The sequence below is a fragment of the Oscarella lobularis genome, chromosome 18, assembly GCF_947507565.1.
Source record: "Oscarella lobularis chromosome 18, ooOscLobu1.1, whole genome shotgun sequence".
NCBI classification, from domain to species: Eukaryota; Metazoa; Porifera; class Homoscleromorpha; order Homosclerophorida; family Oscarellidae; genus Oscarella; species Oscarella lobularis.
In genome coordinates, this window is record NC_089192.1 from 1182854 (window position 1) to 1203122 (window position 20269).

General features: G+C 45.2%; 4 protein-coding genes and 1 long non-coding RNA gene across 11 annotated transcripts; all 5 read left to right on the top strand.

Annotated features, from left to right (window-relative positions):
- The first annotated feature begins 881 nt into the window (after window positions 1-881).
- Window positions 882-8316, top strand: LOC136197785 (uncharacterized). 6 transcript variants are annotated; one of them, XR_010672590.1, is made up of 12 exons: window positions 882-1011; window positions 1101-1630; window positions 1685-2284; window positions 2337-2528; window positions 2582-3534; window positions 3581-4180; window positions 4245-4436; window positions 4485-4625; window positions 4863-5358; window positions 5416-5979; window positions 6033-6224; window positions 6281-6549. XR_010672590.1 is itself a non-coding variant. In XM_065987614.1 (11 exons), exons 8-11 carry the CDS (start codon window positions 6596-6598, stop codon window positions 8308-8310), a joined length of 1557 nt encoding a protein of 518 aa, XP_065843686.1. In that variant the 5' UTR covers window positions 2929-3534; window positions 3581-4180; window positions 4245-4436; window positions 4485-4625; window positions 4863-5358; window positions 5416-5979; window positions 6033-6224; window positions 6281-6595; the 3' UTR covers window positions 8311-8316. The 6 variants fall into 6 exon arrangements, 3 of the variants coding, with proteins under 3 accessions (XP_065843686.1, XP_065843683.1, XP_065843685.1); XR_010672591.1 differs by lacking the exon at window positions 882-1011 and having other exon boundaries at window positions 1030-1630; window positions 3581-3906; window positions 3964-4180; XR_010672589.1 differs by lacking the exon at window positions 882-1011 and having other exon boundaries at window positions 1030-1630.
- Window positions 8317-9724: 1408 nt separating this feature from the next.
- Window positions 9725-10642, top strand: LOC136197727 (uncharacterized). The gene is made up of 3 exons (XR_010672573.1): window positions 9725-9904; window positions 9953-10093; window positions 10411-10642. It is a non-coding gene; the product is annotated as an uncharacterized lncRNA (long non-coding RNA).
- A 101-nt stretch (window positions 10643-10743) lies between these two features.
- LOC136197691 (clotting factor C-like) lies at window positions 10744-12075 on the top strand. Its single transcript, XM_065987509.1, has 4 exons — window positions 10744-10906; window positions 10958-11521; window positions 11575-11766; window positions 11827-12075. The coding sequence occupies exons 2-4, from the start codon at window positions 10981-10983 to the stop codon at window positions 12021-12023; spliced, it is 930 nt and encodes a 309-aa protein (XP_065843581.1). The 5' UTR covers window positions 10744-10906; window positions 10958-10980; the 3' UTR covers window positions 12024-12075.
- Window positions 12076-12156: 81 nt separating this feature from the next.
- LOC136197666 (uncharacterized) lies at window positions 12157-14042 on the top strand. 2 transcript variants are annotated; one of them, XM_065987481.1, is made up of 5 exons: window positions 12157-12204; window positions 12273-12829; window positions 12881-13486; window positions 13546-13737; window positions 13790-14042. In XM_065987481.1, exons 2-5 carry the CDS (start codon window positions 12292-12294, stop codon window positions 13978-13980), a joined length of 1527 nt encoding a protein of 508 aa, XP_065843553.1. In that variant the 5' UTR covers window positions 12157-12204; window positions 12273-12291; the 3' UTR covers window positions 13981-14042. The 2 variants fall into 2 exon arrangements, with proteins under 2 accessions (XP_065843553.1, XP_065843552.1); XM_065987480.1 differs by lacking the exon at window positions 12157-12204 and having other exon boundaries at window positions 12209-12829.
- A 370-nt stretch (window positions 14043-14412) lies between these two features.
- On the top strand, window positions 14413-20269 carry LOC136197737 (NPC intracellular cholesterol transporter 1-like). The gene is made up of 21 exons (XM_065987556.1): window positions 14413-14475; window positions 14556-14812; window positions 15192-16311; window positions 16510-16763; window positions 16824-16921; window positions 16976-17087; window positions 17145-17205; window positions 17254-17382; window positions 17438-17620; window positions 17672-17786; window positions 17845-17924; window positions 18004-18192; window positions 18253-18530; window positions 18665-18783; window positions 18853-18991; window positions 19043-19113; window positions 19169-19301; window positions 19356-19429; window positions 19478-19635; window positions 19695-19808; window positions 19854-20269. The coding sequence occupies exons 1-21, from the start codon at window positions 14428-14430 to the stop codon at window positions 20073-20075; spliced, it is 3954 nt and encodes a 1317-aa protein (XP_065843628.1). The 5' UTR covers window positions 14413-14427; the 3' UTR covers window positions 20076-20269.

The following is a 20269-nucleotide window of genomic DNA, read 5'->3' on the forward strand; positions in this document are numbered from 1 at the left end:
CAGATCGGCGATCACTTTCAGTGCTCTGGATCTCATCACGTTCGATATTTAGCCATTGTTGGCAGGAGTTACTGGTATGGCAGAAGCAGAAAGGTATGTGAAGTTGAAGTTTTCTACAAACCGGATTACGCAACACTACCTTGTCAACGCCTTCCTCATCTCCCGAATTCAACTGCAGTTACTGATTGGAAAACTGCAACATACACGTGCAGCAATAATCTTTTTCCTCAGACGCAAACAATAACTTGCCTACCAACTGGACATTGGAGCAGAACTTTACAGCAGTGCAGGCGTAAGCGCTTAGCAATCAACTTCCTAAGCCCTTTTTGATTCTTTTCTATCTAGCCAAAATGTGCCCTGATATCGGCCATCCAAGTCATGGCGAAATCTCATTACCACCAGAGACAACTTTGAGCAGTACTGTGATATACAGCTGTTCAACCTGCTATAGACTGCATGGAAACAAAACAAGGCAATGTCAGCAGGCAAACGACGAAAAATCTTTGAAGTGGTCAGGATCAGAGCCGGCTTGCCAAGGTACCACAATAGAAGCTTGCTTTACTGAGAAAATATATTTTATGTATTCATGTTTAGTTGTTCACTGTGGAGATGCTCCAGCGGTTGAAAAGGCCACCCTTAGAGTTGTTTCAAAAATTTGTGGAGGTACAGCTTTGTACAAGTGCAAGGGAGACGCAACGTTGTTTGGAAGTTCACACCTATTCTGCGGTCCTGAGGGAAGGTGGCTGGGTACAGTGCCAACGTGCCTACTGATTCCTAGACATGGAAAGTAAACTTATGGACAGAACATCGTAGAGTTGGGACGTTGTAAAAAGTACTACCAGCATAATATATTTGGCGGGATTACAGTATTGACTAACGCATCCGGGGGCCGTCATTCACGTGACGTCGCGTGGTTTTCGTCGTTCCGTGTGCTGTGCGGTCCGACGCCGCGTTTAGAGCATCGAAAAAGAGTACGGAGCAATTAGATCGTCGGGTATTATTCCACTACATGTAAGCCGACCGTCTGTTCGCATCGCAGAGAGCGATAGTTGAAGTTGCGATGACAAAACTCAGTCTTTATTGCGCATTTGTCTTCGCAGCCGTACTGACGGCACAATGTAGTTCAGGCATGGAGGATTTGGTGTCGACTGCGGTGAATCCTCCCTCCGAATGCGAACGACGCGAGAAATTGGATCTCAACGCTGTTGGAGCTGAGCTAGAATTTGAAGTACAAAACACTCTAGACGTACTGAGCAGATACGAATTTTCTATCGACGGCAATAAAGGCACAGAATGGGCAGAGTGTACTACATCGAGCCTATCTGACAAAGTTGACTATTGGATTGACCTTCGAAACATTTATCCTATTGATCGCGTAACGTTACTGTCTCGCTACTATAAGGCAAACGGCGCCGAGGTATTTGTAGGAAATTTCAGTGCAGCAGGAAAGACTGAGAATCAACAGAAATGTGGAGACAGTTATCCAGAGGTACCCCGAGGTAAAAGTGCTCCTCTAACCGATTTTGACTGTCACGGCACACATTGGGTTCAATACATTCGAATCAGAAGAGTTATTGCAAAAAATTAGTAAGAAGTTTGCACATTTGTGAAATAGAAGTTTATCATAAGGGTAAGCGTTATCTACCCGTTCTTAATTAAGTGTCTCACCCTTTTATTAATTAAGATTATAAGTACGATCTCAAAAGACTGAATCCTGAAATGTCTTTCGAATCAAATGGCTTACATCCCGGAAGTAGTTACAGTCTTGCTACTGACGGCATTCCAGATCTCCGTAGCTGCTCTCGGAGCAGTTCGATCCGCCAATACGGCTCTATTTGGATGAAAGTCAACTTACGCAAGGCCTATGCTGTTTCCCAAGTTCGGCTACTGTCTCACGAACCCGATTTATATAGAGTATTTATAAGCAACAGCTCCGAGTTTGTGAACAAAACCGAATGCAATCAAGATAACTTTTATGAGTACATATGCCCAGTCTTGCAAGCTCAGCATATACTCGTTGTTTATGAACGACCTCAGAGCTCTTCTAATCGTGTGTACCAAATGCAAGTTTGTGAAATTGAAGTCTACTACGAACCGGAAGAAGTACCTCACCAGGATCCGCCTGATCTTCCTTGCGGCTTTCCTCCGCATCTTCCCAAATCAACAATGACTACTGATTGGGAAACAGCGACGTACTCGTGCAAAGACGGTCTAGTACCTTTACACCAAACCATAACATGTTTATCAAGTGGACGTTGGAGCAGCACTCCACAGCAGTGCAAGCGTGAGTAGACAATCTTTGCTCAAACCTAGTATCTAACAGATTTTCTTATTAGCCAAAGAATGCCCAGAACTTTCTCATCCAGTTCATGGAGATGTGTCACTACCGTCAGATCTAATCAAGGGAGCAACTGCCAAGTACAGCTGCGCCGCCTGCTACGAAATGGATGGTGACGAAAAGAGGCAGTGCCAGGCAGAAGACAACGGGAATACATTGAAGTGGTCGGGATCAGAACCAGCATGCAAAAGTACTACCAGCGATTTTCTATTAGCCTCACTCAACGAGTATGCATTCATGTAGTTGTCCACTGTGGAGAGGCTCCAATTGTTGAAACGGCTACGCTCAAAGTCATATCAAAGACCTGCGGAGGCGTTGCATCGTACAAGTGTGTAGGAGAGAGAACTTTGTTTGGAAGTCCTCATCTTCTCTGTGGTCCTCAGGGTAAGTGGCTGGGCACTGTACCAAAATGCGTTGACATACCTAGATACTAATAAGGAAGACGGTTCGGTAGAATAGTTTTGCATGGCTTAGTTTTGGTAAGCCTTAGGCGATCATCTTGTGCGTACAAGAATTATGCACTAAGAAGGCTCGTATGCTACTAGCATGTGTAACTTCTGGTTTGTGCAGAAAATTATATATTAATTATGGACCAATGGGTATCCGGGGCCAGTTGTTGACGCCATTTTGTCTTGCAATGATGAAAATCGCTCCTTCTTGCTTGCTTCTCTTTGCTGTTACACTGACGGTGAAGTGTAATTTAAGGAAAGAGGATTTCAAGTCAACTGCGGCGAATCCTCCAGCATCGGGGGCCGTTTGCGGACAACGTGAGAAGTTGGATCTCAACGCTGTTGGCGTTGAGCTCAAATTTGAAGTACAAAACGCTCTAGACGTGGAAAGCAGTTTCGAGTATGCTACGGATGGCAATAAGGCTACAGACTGGGGAAAGTGTACCGTGTCGAGCCTTGCTAACAAAATTGACTATTGGATTGATCTTCGAAACGTTTATCCTATTGATCGCATTACGTTACTGTCTCGGGGTTCTTATAGCAAAGGCGCCATGGTATTTGTAGGAAATTTCAGTGCAGCGAGAACGGCTGAGAATCAACAGAGATGTGGAGGCAGTTATCCAGAGAGGGCTTCTCTAACTGAATTTGACTGTGATGGTACCTATTGGGTTCAATACGTTCGAATCAGATTAGTCAGTGCAGCACTAACGAGTTTGCAGATTTGCGAAATAGAAGTTTATCATAATGGCAAGCATTTATCTTTCATTTCCATTTATCATGCATGTTTATTTAGGTTCTAAGTACGATCTTCAAGAGCTGAAGCCCCATATGTATTTTGAACTGAGTGATCTACATCCCAGAAGTAGTTACAAATATGCTACTGATGGCATCCCAACTCTCTGTACCGGTTCTTGGAGCAGTTCCATACGGCAACAGGGATCTATTTGGATGACGGTTGACTTGCGCAACGCCTACACTGTTTCTGATATTTGGCTACTAACCTCTGAACCCAGTTTTTATAGGATATTCCTGAGCAATAGCTCCGGTTTTGTTCACAAAACCGAATGCAATCAAGGAGAATTATTTGAGTACATCTGTTCAGCCATAGAAGCTCGCCATGTACTCGTTATCTATGAACGACGTAAAAAGTTGCCTCTAGCTCGGTATCGAATGCAGGTCGGGGAAATTGAAGTCTTTACAACTAAATCATCTTGTCCGCCTCCTCCGCCTCCTCCTCCTCCTTGTGGCTTACCTCCATATCTTCCCAAAGCAACAATGACTACTGACTGGAAAACAGCAACTTACACGTGTGATGACAATCTGATACCCCAAACTCAATCCATAGTATGCTTATCAAGCGGACTTTGGAGCAGCACTCCACAGCGGTGCAAACGTAAGCAAATATATCTAGTACCTATAAAATGGCTGTTTAATTAAGTAGAATTTTTGCTCTCTAGCTACAAAATGCCCCAACCTCAACTACCCAGTTCATGGCGGCGTCTCTCTTCCTTCTGAAATGATAGCCGGAACGATTGCCAAGTACAGCTGTGGAATCTGTTACAGAATACACGGCAATGAAAGGAGGCAATGCATATCGAAGCATAGTGGAATTTCCTTGAAGTGGTCAGGATCAGAGCCATCCTGCAAAGGTACAAAACTTGTCCATTCTTCTTAGCTAATTTATGTGTGTAATTTAGTTGTTCACTGTGGGGATCCTCCAATCGTAGACAAGGCAACGCATAGCGTCTCGTCGAAAGTCTGCCGTGGCGTTGCTGCATACGAATGCAGTGAAGGAGCACTCATGCTAGGCAGCCGGCATCTCATCTGCAGTCCAGAGGGTAAGTGGCTGGGAACACGACCTGTATGCGTTCACGTGGCTTATCGGTAAGCCCAACGCCGACTTTGAACGCATTTTCTAGTGTATGCATTCGGAGACGTCATTCACGTGATGTCGCGTGGTTTTGTTGTCCTTTCCGCGTTCTGCGCCGAGCAACGCCGCATTTAGCGTCGCAACACAACTCATTGTTGCAATGCATTGTTCCGCATTTCTTATCGCAGTTGTTTTGCCGTTGCAGTTCAGCTCAGCGGCTCCGACAATTCCTCCGGCGGCAGGTAGTGACGGCAGCGAAAAGTTGAATCTCAATGCTGTTGGAGCCGTCATGGAATTTGGATTACAAAACGCGTTGCATCTTCAAAGTTCCTATGATTTTGCTATTGACGGCAATTTAAAAACTGATTGGGACAAGTGTGTGGTTTCAAACTTTGCCGAACAGACTGATTTCTTGATCAGTCTTCGCGGCGTTTACCCTGTTGATCGCATTGCTGTGCTATCGCGTAGTGGATATGCTGGCGCTGCAGAAGTATTTGTTGGAAACTCGAGTGCTGCAGGAAAAAGTCAAAATCAATTTCAATGTGGAGGCAAACATCCAGACTGGGCCAGTACATCATTTACTGAGTTTAGGTGTTCTACTACTTTTTGGATTCAGTACATACGAATTAGAAAATCCAACACCGAAGGACTTTGGGGAGGGCGGTCCTTGCAGATCTGTGAAGTGGCTGTATATCACCATGGTTAGTAGACAATATCTCTAAAATTTTTAGAATGAGACTAACTTTCTACATGTATAGATCAGAAATATGATCTCGGTAGAATGAATGTTGAGCTGCAGTTTGAACTATTTGGATATCTAAAGAAAGGCAGTAGCTATGAGATGGCGACTGATGGTAAACTTGACACGTGTGTCCAAAGCATTCAGTGGAGTGGAGGGGAGACTGTATTGCTAAAAATCGACTTGAAGGAATTTTACTTGGTGACTAATGTCACGGTCTCAGCACCAAAATCTCAGTCTACCAGAGTGTACGTCAGCAACACGTCCGACTTCCTGGAGAAGACTATATGTCATCAGACCGGTGATCACTTTCACTGCTCTGGGTCTCATCAAGTTCGATATGTAACCATTGTTGGCAAGAGTCACACCGGCACGAGCAGTCAGGTATGTGATGTTGAAGTTTTCTACAAACCGAATTACACAACACTACCTTGTCAATGTCTTCCTCATCTCCCAAATTCAACTGCAGTTACAGATTGGAAAACTGCGACATACACGTGCAGCAATAATCTTGTTCCTGAGACGCAAACAATAACTTGCCTACCAACTGGACATTGGAGCAGAACCTTACAGCAGTGCAGGCGTAAGCGCTTAGCAACGAACTACCTAAGATCTCTTTGATTCTTTTCTATCTAGCCAAAATGTGTCCTGATATCGGCCACCCAAGGCATGGTGAAATCTCGTTACCACCAAAGAAAATGTTGAGAAGCACTGTCATGTACAGCTGTTCAACCTGCTATAGACTGCATGGAAATAAAACAAGGCACTGTCAGCAGGCAAACGACGGAAAATCTTTGAAGTGGTCGGGATCAGAGCCAATTTGCCAAGGTACCACAATAGAAGTTTCTTTATTGATAAAATATGTATTATGTATTCATGTTTAGTTGTTCACTGTGAAGATGCTCCAGTGGTTGAAAAGGCCACCCTTAGAGTCGTGTCAAAAATCTGCGGCGGTACTGCTTTGTACAAGTGCAAGGGAGACGCAACGTTGTTTGGAAGTTCACACCTATTCTGCGGTCCTGAGGGAAAGTGGCTGGGTACAGTGCCAACGTGCGTCAGTATCCCGAAATATGGAAAGTAAACTTGAGGACAGAACATCGTAGAGTTGTGACGTAAAAAGTACTACCCGCATTTGATCTTTTCGACTAAAGCATCCGGGGGCTGTCATTCACGTGACGTCGCGTGGTTCCGTGTGTGGTATGCAGAGAGCGATCGTTGAAGTTGCGATGACAAAACTCAGTCGTTATTGCGCATTCGTCTTTGCAGCCGTACTGACGGCACAATGTAAATCAGGCATGGAAGTTTTGGAGTGGACTGCGGTGAATCGTCCCTCCGAATGCGAACGACACGAGAAATTGGATCTGAACGCTGTTGGAGCTGAGCTAGAATTTGAAGTGCAAAACACTCTAAACGTGCTGAGCAAATACGAGTTTTCTATCGACGGCAATAAAGGCACGCAATGGGGAGAGTGTACTGTATCGAGCTTAGCTGACAAAGTCGACTACTGGATTGATCTTCGAAACATTTATCCTATTGATCGCATCACGTTACTGTCTCGCCATCATTATGGCAATGGCGCCGAGGTTTATGTAGGAAATTTTAGTACAGCGGAAAAGACTGAGAATGAAAAGAAATGCGGAGACAGCCTAGGCTTCGGTTCGTCTCCAACTGAATTCGACTGCGATGAGACCTATTGGGTTCGATACATTCGAATCAGAAGAGTTATGAAGTCAAAATCAATCCTAGCGCTGCACATTTGTGAAGTGGAAGTTTATCATGATGGTGAGCTTTATCTGTCCGCCTCTTTAAACGGTCACACGTTTTTATTTAGGTTATAAGTACGATCTCAAAAGGCTGAATTCTCATTTGTTTTTTGAATTAAGTGACTTACATCCCGGAAGTAATTACCGTCTTGCTACCGACGGCATCTCAGATCTTAGTAGCTGTTCTCAAAGCAGTTCCATTCGGAGATATGGATCTATATGGATGAAAATCGACTTGCAAAAAGCCTACGCTGTTTCCAAAGTTCGGCTTCTGTCTCACGAACCCAATTTGTATAGGATATTTATAAGCAACGGCTCCGACTTTGTGAACAAAACGGAATGCAAAGATAGCTTTTATGATTACATATGCCCAGTCTTGCAAGCACAGCACGTACTCATCGTTTATGAACGACCTCAGGACTCTTCTAATCATTTATACCGAATGCAAGTATGCGAAGTCGAAGTCTACTACAAACCGGATGAACAGCCTCGCCGACATCCGCCTGGCCTTCCCTGCGGATTTCCTCCGCATCTTCCCAAATCAACAATGACTACTGATTGGGAAACGACAACGTACACGTGCAAAGACAGTCTAGTTCCTGTACAGCAAACCATAACGTGTTTATCAAGTGGAAGTTGGAGCAGCACTCTACGGAAGTGCAAGCGTGAGTAGACCATCTTTGCTCAAACCTTTTCTAAAACATTTTCTCGTTAGCCAAAGAATGTCCAGAACTTCGTCATCCAGTTCACGGAGATGTGTCATTACCGTCAGATTTGATCAAGGGAGCAACTGCCAAGTACAGCTGCGCCGCCTGCTATGAAATGGATGGTGACGAAAAGAGACAGTGCCAGGCAGAAAACAACGGGAACACTTTGAAGTGGTCGGGATCAGAACCAGCATGCAAAGGTACTACCAGCGATTTTCTATTAGCCTTACTCAACGAGTATGCATTCATGTAGTTGTCCACTGTGGAGAGGCTCCAATTGTTGAAACGGCTACGCTCAAAGTCGTATCAAAGACCTGCGGAGGCGTTGCATCGTACAAGTGTGTAGGTGAGAGAACTTTGTTTGGAAGTCCACATCTTCTTTGCGGTCCTCAGGGTAAGTGGCTGGGAACGGTACCGAAATGCGTTGACATACCTAGATACTAATATGAAAGCTGGTTCTGTAAATAGTTTTGCATTTTTCATTTTTTGTGTACAAGAATTATGCACTAAGAAAGCTCGTATGCTAGCATGAGTAATTTCTGGTTTTGTGCAGAAAATTATGTTAATATGCGTATCCGGGGCCATTTGTTGACGCCATTTTATCACAGTAATGAAAATCGCTCCTTCTCACTTGCTTCTCTTTGCTGTTACACTGACGGTGAAGTGTAGTTTAGGATTTCGAGTCAACTGCGGCGAATCCTCCTGCATCGGGGGCTGTTTGCGGACAACGCAAGAAGTTGGATCTCAATGCTGTTGGTGCTGAGCTCAAATTTGAAGTAAAAGACGCTCTAGACGTGGAAAGCAGTTTCGAATATGCTACGGATGGCAATAAGGATACAGACTGGGGAAAGTGTACTGTCTCGAGTCTTGCTAACAAAATTGACTATTGGATTGATCTTCGAAACGTTTATCCTATTGATCGCATCACGTTACTGTCTCGCTTCTGGGGCAAAGGCGCCAGGGTATTTATTGGAAATTTCAGTGCTGCGAGAACGGCTGAGAATCAACAGAGATGTGGAGGTAGTTATCCAGAGAAATCCTCTCTAACTGAATTTGTCTGTGATGGTACCTACTGGGTTCAGTACGTTCGAATCATATTAGTCAGTGAAGCATTAACGAGTCTACAGATTTGCGGGATAGAAGTTTATCATAATGGTAAGCATTTATCTCTCATTTCCAATTATCACGCACAATTATCTAGGTTCTAAGTACGATCTTAGAAAGCTGAATCCTCATATGTATTTTGAACTGAGTGACCTACATCCCAAAAGTAGTTACAAATCTGCTACTGACGGCATCTTTAATATCCGTAACGGTGCTCAAAGCAGTTCAATACGGCAACAGGGATCAATCTGGATGACGGTTGACTTGCGCAACGCCTACACTATTTCTGGTATTTGGCTACTGACCTCTGAACCCAGTTTCTATAGGATATTTCTGAGCAATAGCTCCGATTTTGTGAATAAAACGGAATGCAATCAAGGAGAATTATTTGAGTACATCTGTTCAGCATGTACTCGTTATCTACGAACGACGTAAAAAATGACTGAATCATGGTATCGAATGCAGGTTGGGGAAATTGAAGTCTTTACAACTAAATCATCTTGTCCGCCTCCTCCGCCTCCTCCTCCTTGTGGCTTACCTCCGTATCTTCCCAAAGCAACAATGACTACTGACTGGAAAACAGCAACTTACACGTGTGATGACAATCTGATACCCCAAACTCAAGCCATAGTATGCTTATGAAGCGGACTTTGGAGCAGAACTCCACAGCGGTGCAAGCGTAAGCAAAATTAATGTATCTAGTACACCTAAAAATGGCTGTTTAACATTTTTTGCTCTCTAGCTGCAAAATGCTCCAACCTCAACTCTCCAGTTCATGGCAGCGTCTCTCTTCCTTCTGAAATGATAGCCGGAACGATTGCCAAGTACAGCTGTGGAATCTGTTACAAAATACACGGCAATGAAAGGAGGCAATGCATATCGAAGCATAGTGGAATTTCCTTGAAGTGGTCAGGATCAGAGCCATCCTGCAAAGGTACAAAACTTGTCCATACTTCTTAGCTAATTTATGTGTGTAATTTAGTTGTTCACTGTGGGGATCCTCCAATTGTAGACAAGGCAACGCATAGTGTTACGTCGAAAGTCTGCGGTGGCGTTGCTGCATACGAATGCAGTGAAGGAGCACTCATGCTAGGCAGCCGACATCTCATCTGCAGTCCAGAGGGTAAGTGGCTGGGAACACGACCTGTATGCGTCCACGTGGCTTATCAGTAAGCGCAACGCCGACTTTTTTTGAACGCATTTTCTAGTGTGTGTATTCGGAGACGTCATTCACGTGATGTCGCGTGGTTTTGTTGTCCTTTCCGCGTTCTGCGCAGCCCAACGCCGCGTTTAGCGTCGCGAAAGTGACGACAGCAAAGAGTACGGAACAATGAAATCGCCGGGTTTTGTTCCACTATATCTAAGAGCCAGTCTTACTCACAACTCATTGGTGCGATGCATTGTTCCGCATTTCTTATCTCAGTTGTTTTGCCGTTGCAGTTCAGCTCAGCGGCTCCGACAATTCCTCCGGCGGCAGGTAGTGACGGCAGCGAAAAGTTGAATCTCAATGCTGTTGGAGCCGTCATGGAATTTGGATTACAAAACGCGTTGCATCTTCAAAGTTCTTATGATTTTGCTATTGACGGCAATTTAGAAACTGATTGGGACAAGTGTGTGGTTTCAAACTTTGCTGAACAGACTGATTTCTTGATCAATCTTCGCGGCGTTTACCCTGTTGATCGCATTGCTGTGCTATCGCGTACTAGCTATGGCGGCGCTGCAGAAGTATTTGTTGGAAACGTGAGTGCTGCAGGGAGAAGTCAAAATCAATTTCAATGTGGAGGCAAATATCCATACTCGGCCAGTACATCATTTACTGAGTTTAGGTGCTCTACTACTTTTTGGATTCAGTACATACGAATTAGAAAATCCAACACCGAAAGGCATTGGGAAGGACGGTCCTTGCAGATCTGTGAAGTGGCTATATATCATCATGGTTAGTAGTATCTCTAAAATTTTAGAATGACACTTACTTTCTTATGTGTAGATCAGAAATATGATCTCGGTAGAATGAATGCTCAGATACAGTTTGAACTATCTGGATATCTAAAGAAAGGCAGTAGCTATGAGATGGCGACTGATGGCGAACTTGACACGTGTGTCCAAAGCATAACATGGAGTGGAGGGGAGACTGTATTGCTAAAAATCGACTTGAAGGAATTTTACTTGGTGACTAATGTCACGGTCTCAGCACCAAAATCTCAGTCTAACCGAGTGTTTGTCAGCAACACGTCGGACTTCCCGATGAAGACTAGATGTCATCAGACCGGTGATCACTTTCACTGCTCTGGGTTTCATCAAGTTCGATATGTAACCATTGTTGGCAAGAGTCACACCGGCACGAGCAGTCAGGTATGTGAAGTTGAAGTTTTCTACAAACCGAATTACGCAGCACTACCTTGTCAATGTCTTCCTCATCTCCCGAATTCAACTGCAGTTACAGATTGGAAAACTGCGACATACACGTGCAGCAATAATCTTGTTCCTGAGACACAAACAATAACTTGCCTACCAACTGGACATTGGAGCAGAACCTTACAGCAGTGCAGGCGTAAGCGCTTAGCAACGAACTACGTAAGCCCTCTTTGATTCTTTTCTATCTAGCCAAAATGTGTCCTGATATCGGCCACCCAAGGCATGGTGAAATCTCGTTACCACCAAAGAAAACGTTGAGGAGCACTGTCATGTACAGCTGTTCAACCTGCTATAGACTGCATGGAAATAAAACAAGGCACTGTCAGCAGGCAAACGACGGAAAATCATTGAAGTGGTCGGGATCAGAGCCGATTTGCCAAGGTACCACAATAGAAGCTTGCTTTACTGAGAAAATATATTTACATATGTATTCATGTTTAGTTGTTCACTGTGGAGATGCTCCAGTGGTTGAAAAGGCGACCCTTAGAGTCGTGTCAAAAATCTGCGGGGGTACAGCTTTGTACAAGTGCAAGGGAGACGCAACGTTGTTTGGAAGCTCACACCTATTCTGCGGTCCTGAGGGAAAGTGGCTGGGTACAGTGCCAACGTGCCTAGTGATCCCTAGAAATGGAAAGTAAACTTGTGGAAAGAACATCGTAGAGTTGTGTCGTTGTAAATAGTACTACCAGCATAATATAAATATATTTGGCGGGATTATTGACTAAAGCATCCGGGGCAGTCATTCACGTGACGTCGCGTGGGTTTTCGTCGTTCCGTATGCTATGCAGCCCGACGCCGCGTTTAGAGCATCGCGAAAGAGTACGGAGCAATTAGATCGTCGGGTATTATTCCACTATATGTAAGCCGATCGTCTGTTCGTGTCGCAGAGCGAGCATTGAAGTTGCGATGACAAAACTCAGTCTTTATTGCGCATTCCTCTTTGCGGCCGCACTGACGGTGCAGTGTGGTTCAAGCATGGAGTTGACTTCGGTAAATCCTTCAGCCGAATGCGGACGACGCGAGAAATTGGATCTCAACGCTGTTGGAGCTGAGCTAGAATTTGAAGTAAAAAGCACTCTAGACGTGCTGAGCAGATACGAGTTATCTATCGACGGCAATAAGGGCATGGGATGGCATGAGTGTACTGCTTCAAGCCCCTCTAACGAAGTTGACTATTGGATTGATCTTCAGAACATTTATCCTATTGATCGCATCAGGTTACTGTCTCGCTCTGGATTTAATGGCGCCGAGGTATTTGTAGGAAATTTCAGTGCAGCGGAAAAGACTGCAAGTCAGCAGAAATGCGGGGACAGTTATGGGGTACTGCCCTCTCTAACTGAATTTGATTGTAATGCGACGTATTGGGTTCAATACGTTCGAATCAGAAGAGTCAGCACCGTAGTGATGGCTTTGCAGATTTGTGAAGTGGAGATTTATTATAACGGTAAGGATATCTTTGCGCATTTTTGTTATTATCGCGACAAGTTTTATCTAGGTTCTAAGTACGATCTCAAAGAGCTGAATCCTCATATGTATTTTGAAGTGAATACCCTACATACCGGAAGTCATTACAATTCTGCTACTGACGGCATCTTAAGTCTCCGTAACAGTGCTGAGAGCAGTTCCATATGGCAACACGGATCTATCTGGATGAAGGTTGACCTGCGCAATGCCTACACTGTTTCTGGCGTTAGGCTATTTTCGTCTGAACCCAGTTTGTACAGAATATTCCTTAGCAATAGCACCGATTTTGTGAACAGAACGGAGTGCAAGCGAGAAAATTCAAATTTATTGGAGTACATCTGTTCGGCGGCACAAACTCGTCACGTACTCGTTGTCTATGAAGTAGCAGAACGACCTAAAGAATTGCAAAGACGACTCCATCAAATGCAGATCGGGGAAATCGAAGTCTTTACAACTAAATCATCTTGTCCGCCTCCTCCTCCGTGTGGATTTCCTCCGTATCTTCCCAAGGCAACGATGACTACTGACTGGAAAGCGGCAACTTACATGTGCGACGACAATCTAATACCCCAAACGCCACAGGTCATAACGTGCTTGTCAAGTGGACTTTGGAGCAGCACTTTACTGCAGTGCAAGCGTAAGTAATATATATTAACCATGACCTTATAATAAAGTTCTAATAATTTTCCTCTGTAGCTACATGTCCCTATCTCCTCCACTTCCCAGTTCATGGCAACGTCTCTCTTCCTTCTGAAATGACAGTGGGAACAATTGCCAAGTACAGCTGTGGAATCTGCTACAAAATACACGGTAATGAAAAGAGGCAATGCACATCAGAGGACAATGGGACTTCCTTGAAGTGGTCAGGATCAGAACCTACGTGCAAAAGTACAAAACAGTACATTCAACACTTCTCAGCTAATTTCTATATGTCATTTAGTTGTTCACTGTGGAGATCCTCCAAACGTAGACAAGGCAATGCACAGCGTCACGTCGAAAGTGTGCGGTGGCATTGCTGTCTACAAATGCAGTGAAGGAGCACTCATGTTTGGCAGCCGACACCTCATCTGCAGTCCAGAGGGCAAGTGGCTGGGAACCCTACCTGTATGCGTCCATGTGCCTCATAAGTAAGAACGAAGACTTTTGTACATTGTTTACAATTTTTAATAAATACCGCGGCATATGTATCAAGATCATTTCGCCTAAAAGGATGACGCTCGCGGCGCGCACGATAAAAATCAGATTTCGCTCGATCGTGTAGTCTAGCAGCAGATTGGCGAATTAACCGAACGTGCGCCGTAACTCTCCTCTAAGATCCGTGCTCGAACCCAGGGACTTGAACCCAGGGACTTGAACCCAGGCCTGCTATCCAGGCGGCTCTTAGCCTCTTACTGCGTGACCCTGGAGCCTGTGAGAGAGAGGGTTAGGTTATCCAGGCACGGATACTAGTATCCGTTATCCAGGCTCACGCAGTAAGAGCCGCCCGGATAACAGGCAGGATACGAGCAGAGATCTCTATCTCTGAGCCTGCAGCCATGACCAACGTCATTCCATTCCTAACCACAGAGTGCGGCGGACATGAAGACGATCGTCGCTCGCCTCATCGTCTCGCTCATCGCTCTAACAGTGAGAACCGAGTCCCCGCCGCGAAACGCACCGAATCGCTCCGTTCATCGCGCGGATCGTAGACGGAGACCGCGTTCTAGATTCCTTTCTCGCTCGCCGACGAAGGCCACTGCATTTGGTACGGCCAATGCGGTCCCGACGCGCAAGGCATCGTCAACTGCGCCTACAACGGCACGGCGAAAGTCCTCCGCGAGCAACCGAACGGCGTCGAAGCGCTCGCCAAGTTGAAGAACTTTTGTCCGAATTTATACGAGGGAAACGACACGCGAACGTGCTGCGATTATAATCAGGTCGTGGCGTTGACGACGCAAATGAACGTTCCTGAGCAGTTTTTCAGGTATCGCGGGGGTGCATGCAGTACTGTAGACGTTTCCTCTCCCGTCTATCACGCCACCGGAAAACTCACGGGAAATCAAATTAGAGGGGTCCCTTATTAGATTAGGATGTAGCCAGTAGGGAATGATGACGAAAAGTGAAAGGCATTGCATCATTCTTCTGCCTACACAGTATAGGTACTGTAGTGACGTAATTCAACGTAATAACCTCCCAAAAATTATTGCATTCCCATCAGTACGTGCAGACGTACGAATACAACACTGAGGTCAATTTCATTTTCTTACTGATTGTCTTGGTATCACTCTCGTGGGCTACGTCATCGATAGTTTTTTTGGAATTGACGCCCTTGACGTCATTCCTTATTAATCTCTTCTCTCTAGCCGCTGCCCAAGTTGCTGGTACAACTTCCGCGACGTCTTCTGCACGTCGACCTGCCATCCGCAGCAATCCCTCTTCATGGACGTCATAACGATGGACTGCCCGAAAAAAAACGAACGGGCCTGTCAATTGACTCACGTCGACTTCCGCCTCGACTCCACCTACGCCAACACGGTCTACAACTCGTGCCTCTACGTTCAATTTCCCTCCGGTCAAGAACGCGTTCTGAGCACGATGTGCGGCTCTCACACGGCGGACACGTGCACGCCTCACGACTTCTTCACCTATCTCGGCTCGACGAACAACGGTTTCGCTCCCTTTCAAATCGACTTCAAAATCGAGAAAAATCGAACGCTGCCTACTTACACTCAACGCGCCTATCGATGCAACGAGTCGCTCAACGATTGCGGTTTCGCGTGTGCGTGCGTCGACTGTCCGAGCGCCTGTCCCTCGCCTCGATCGATCCCCGTCTCTGAACTGCCCTTTGAGATATTTCACATCGACGGGATTCTATTCGTTATGGCGTGTTTATACGGAGCGTTCGTCGTGATATTTTTCATCGTAGTCGTTATTTCGTGTGTGGTGAAGTGGAGGCAAGAGGAGATGAAAGAACGCGCTTTTGCCCTGGACGAAGTCTCCGCTCCCACCTACGGCTTCGTTTCGAATTCCCACGCATCGACTAAATCGGACGTTCGCCGTCTCATCGATTCCGAGTCTCGGTTGAAAACCGAGGAAGCTACGTCGAATAATCCAGGTTGTCTCGCGCGAATCGGTCTCGTCTTTGAGGCGAAACTGATGCTGTTTTTTCGCTTGTGGGGCCAACTTTGCTGCGAGCATCCCTTCAAAGTGATTTTCGGTTCGATCGTCGTCATCGGCGCGCTGACGTGCGGCGTGCTGCGCGTTCGAACTACGACGGATCCCGTCGAATTGTGGTCCATGCCGACGAGCGAGTCGAGACTCCAGAAGGATTATTTTGACAAGCACTTTGGGCCGTTTTATCGAACGGAGCAGGTCATTGTCACGGCGCCGAACGTGTCCGGATCGGAATATCTCGTGCAGACGGGGACGAATGTCCATACGGTTTATTTTGGATCGGCTCTTCAGAAAGAAGTATTGGATGAGGTAAGAGGGAGTTCAATAATCAAGAATCTCTCATAAAGTATTTGCAAATTTTGTTAATACCTGTGAAGCAGTATTTCGAGTTAAATCGTTTTGTAATCATATTCGATGGGGTTTTTGAAGATCCTTTGGAATAATTAATTTATTAATTAAAATCCTCAACTTTTTAAGAAGGAAATTTTTCTCAATTAAATTTTCTAGGTTTTCGATTTACAAGATGACATCATGAACATTGTTGGCAACTATACGACGGATAGTGGAACTGTCATTCCCGTCGGATTGAAGGACATCTGCCTTCAGCTGCTTGCGTCTGATAACGCCAACTGCGCCATAACGAGCGTTCTCAATTACTTCCAGAACAATCGGACCATCTTCAATCACGTACGCGGTTATTACGCCCCCGGGATATTCATAAAAATTGCGGATTATCACGATCATCTCATGTATTGCACTAGGTACAAGTCTCCCTCTTGATTCCTCCCTTTACTCTTTCACTAAAGGGCGCTTTCCTTTAGGGATCCGACGTCAGTCAATTCTTCGTATCTTCATGAATCGTGTCTAGGCAATTTTGGGGGTCCTGTCTATCCTAACGTAGCATTGGGTGGATATAACGGTGAGATTAGGCCGTTGGGAGCCTGCGAGACGTCTATCTTTCTCTGTCTTGTAGACTCTGGCACTCTTCCCGACTATGTGAGCGCGAAAATGCTCGTTCTTACATTCACCGTGAATAATCACTTGGACAAGAAACGCAACGCCAAGGCAGAAGCGTGGGAAGCGGCGTAAGAGTATATAAATTAAGAAAAACGAATAATTAATTAAAGAACGTTCTGCATAAGATTTTTGGACTACGTTCGCAGTTACCGTGGCAACCTAATTAACATCTCCTACTCAGCCGAGGCAAGAAAAAGTCACAATTATTCAAACCCGAATGACGTTTATTGACAGAGATCCGTGGAAGACGAAATCAATCGCGAAAGTGCCCCCGACATTTTTATCATATCAATCAGCTATTTTCTCATGTTCATCTACGTTGCATTCTTCCTCGGTCGCATCAGCTCCCCCAATAGACTTCTCGTTAAGACAACACCTTTATCTCTCAAGACCCGTCATTGATGTTTTTCTCCTCTAGATTGACGCTTCGATCTCTCTTGCCTTGGCTGGGGTTATCATAGTCTTGGCTGCTGTCGCCGCATCGATTGGCTTCTTTAGCTATCTCTCCATTCCTCTTAATCTGATCGTTCTCCAAGTGATGCCCTTCCTATGTCTCGCTGTCGGTGTCGACAATATATTTATTCTCGTTCAAACATTAAAGGCGAGGGAGGGAGGTACTGTGATATCATTGGCTAATTGCGTGGTCTTTTAGCGTGACGTCGCTAAGCCTGGGGAGACACTGGAGGAGCAGGTGGGCCGCATTCTCGGTCAAGTTGCACCCAGCATGCTATTGACCTCAATTTCTGAATTGCTTGCCCTTGGATTAGGTAGTCCATACAACCTTTAGGTAGTTTCGAAGTTGATTCCTCCTTCCCCCCTACGTAGGAGCTTTGACACCGATGCCGGCTGTACGCACTTTTTCATTATATGCAGCTGTTGCAATTGTTCTGGACTTCCTTCTACAGGTCAGCCTAGGAATATACTAGATTATATAGTAACTGCTTCATAGCCAATATTTCTCAACGCATTATTTTTCTAATTTAGATTACTTGCTTTGTTGCTTTGCTGTTTCTCGACGCAAAGCGACAGCAGAAAAAGCGTTTAGACATTGCTTGCTGTGTCAAAGTGAAATCCGCCGATGACGTACAGTCACACGAAAAATGCATTGTCTATCGTGTCATTGAAAACCACTACGCCCCGTTTCTTATGAACGGCGTCGTACGCGTTGTCGTGGTATAATAAAGAAAAAAGAGAGAAGCGAGCTATAATTTTTCAAATTTTTTTCTCTTTTAGATGGTATTTTTTACGGGACTTTTTGCAATCAGCATCGTCGGCATGCTACATCTCCACGTCGGCTTGAACCAGGAACTTCTATTTCCAAAGGATTCCTACCTTCGCAATTACAGCAACGTGTCTAAGTATCTCAGTACGGGCCCCCCGCTCTATTTCGTCGTCAAAGGCGGCATTGACTATCGGCAGCCAAAAGAACAGAATAAAATATGCGGTCTTCCCGGATGCAACAATAATTCTATAGTGCAACAGCTAACTCATTATTCGGAGATAAAAGACTAGTAAGTCACCTGGGCGTAGAGTTGGTAAGTAGTCGTAGGATATACTAATTAATTAATAAGCATATGAGGAAATCGGGGGAATGTGGATTATATGAAAAGAGCATGTCCTTATGCATTTTCTCCTTTGTCTTAAGTTCGACCATAGCATTGCCGCCTAATTCTTGGCTGGACGACTATCTCTCGTGGGTCAATCCCCAATCTCAATGCTGTCGCGTAGTCAAAGACTCTAAGGACTTTTGCTCAACGTCTAACTGTAAGCATATATCGGTTTGGTGTTTGACGTCTTCGCGCGGACTTGGCATGCATCTTTTTTTTTCTTCAGATCCCCTCAACGATCCCAATTGCACCAAGTGTCTTATGCCGAATGAACTTCTCACCTGTTTCAGTCCGCCCGAGAATCAATTCATGCACTTTTTAGACTTTTTTCTGAAAGATAATCCTAACGTTCACTGCGTGAAAGGGTAAGTTCAGTGACGTGGGATCAGTCCGAGGAGACAATGAGTTGTTTCTAGTGGCCACGCCGCCTATCAATCGGCTGTCGATTTGGGTCCGTCGAATGAGACAGCCAATCAGACTATAGAAGGTAACTAAATATTTATTAACGTTTTTTTTAGCTTGAACTAGAGCGCCTTTTTTAGCTGCTTATCTCATGACGTATCACACCGTACTCAACAACGACACCGACTACATTCGAGCGCTCAAAAGAGCGCGAGAAATCTCGCAGAATCTTACTGAATCGCTAAACGGAAGCTCAAGCGTTTTTCCGTACAGGTAAAGGCACAGGAATACATTATTATTATTCGAATATTTATTATTTTTTCCTAGCGTTTTCTACGTGTTTTATGAGCAGTATCTTTCTCTGGCTGCCTCGGCTGCATTCAACTTGGGCATCTGCGCCGGCAAGTCCTTTTTCCCCGTTCACGAATTGTTATTTATTAGGTTATTAGGAGCGATCTTTGTTTTGACATTTTTTCTGCTCGGCTGCAGCGTCATGTCGGCGTTTACTGTCACCCTAACCGTCGCTATGATCGTTGTGGATGTCATGGGAATGATGTGGGCGTGGGGAATTTCCTTCAATGCCATATCCGTCGCCAATCTCGTCATGGTAGGCGAATAGAAGAGAAGAAAAGGCGTTTACATAATATAGACTTTATTTAAATAAAGGCAACGGGAATAGCGGTGGAATTCTGCACGCACGTCGTGCGTGCGTTTGCGCTGAGTCGCGCGAAGGGCGCCAACAGACGAGCGCAAGCCGCACTCTCAGAAATGGGCTCATCAGTACGAGAACTACACCTATGTTCCTAGACTCAATTTTTTTCTTAGCTTTTTAGTGGAATCACTCTGACCAAGTTCCTCGGTATCATATTTCTCGTCTTCTCTAAATCTCAGCTCTTCGAAGTCTTCTACTTTCGAATGTACCTCGGGATCGTCGTCTTCGGCGCGACGCACGGCCTTATCTTTCTTCCCGTCCTCCTCACCTACATCGGCCCATCGGCCATGCCGTCCCCCGAGTCCGTTTTGAAGAATTTACCTGTTGCCAAGTGACGACAGCGATCTCCGTTCTCCGATACACCGACACTGCGCGTGCAGGCGGGGCAATAGACGTTATGTTATGTATTTAGCGAAACTAGTTTGTCGTTTGCTTTGCTGGCTTTTTTAATTCTCTGTCTTGCACACTCCATCATTTGCCTTGTATCGTTTCTGGTTTTTGAAGAAAAAATATGCTAATTGAAAGCCGA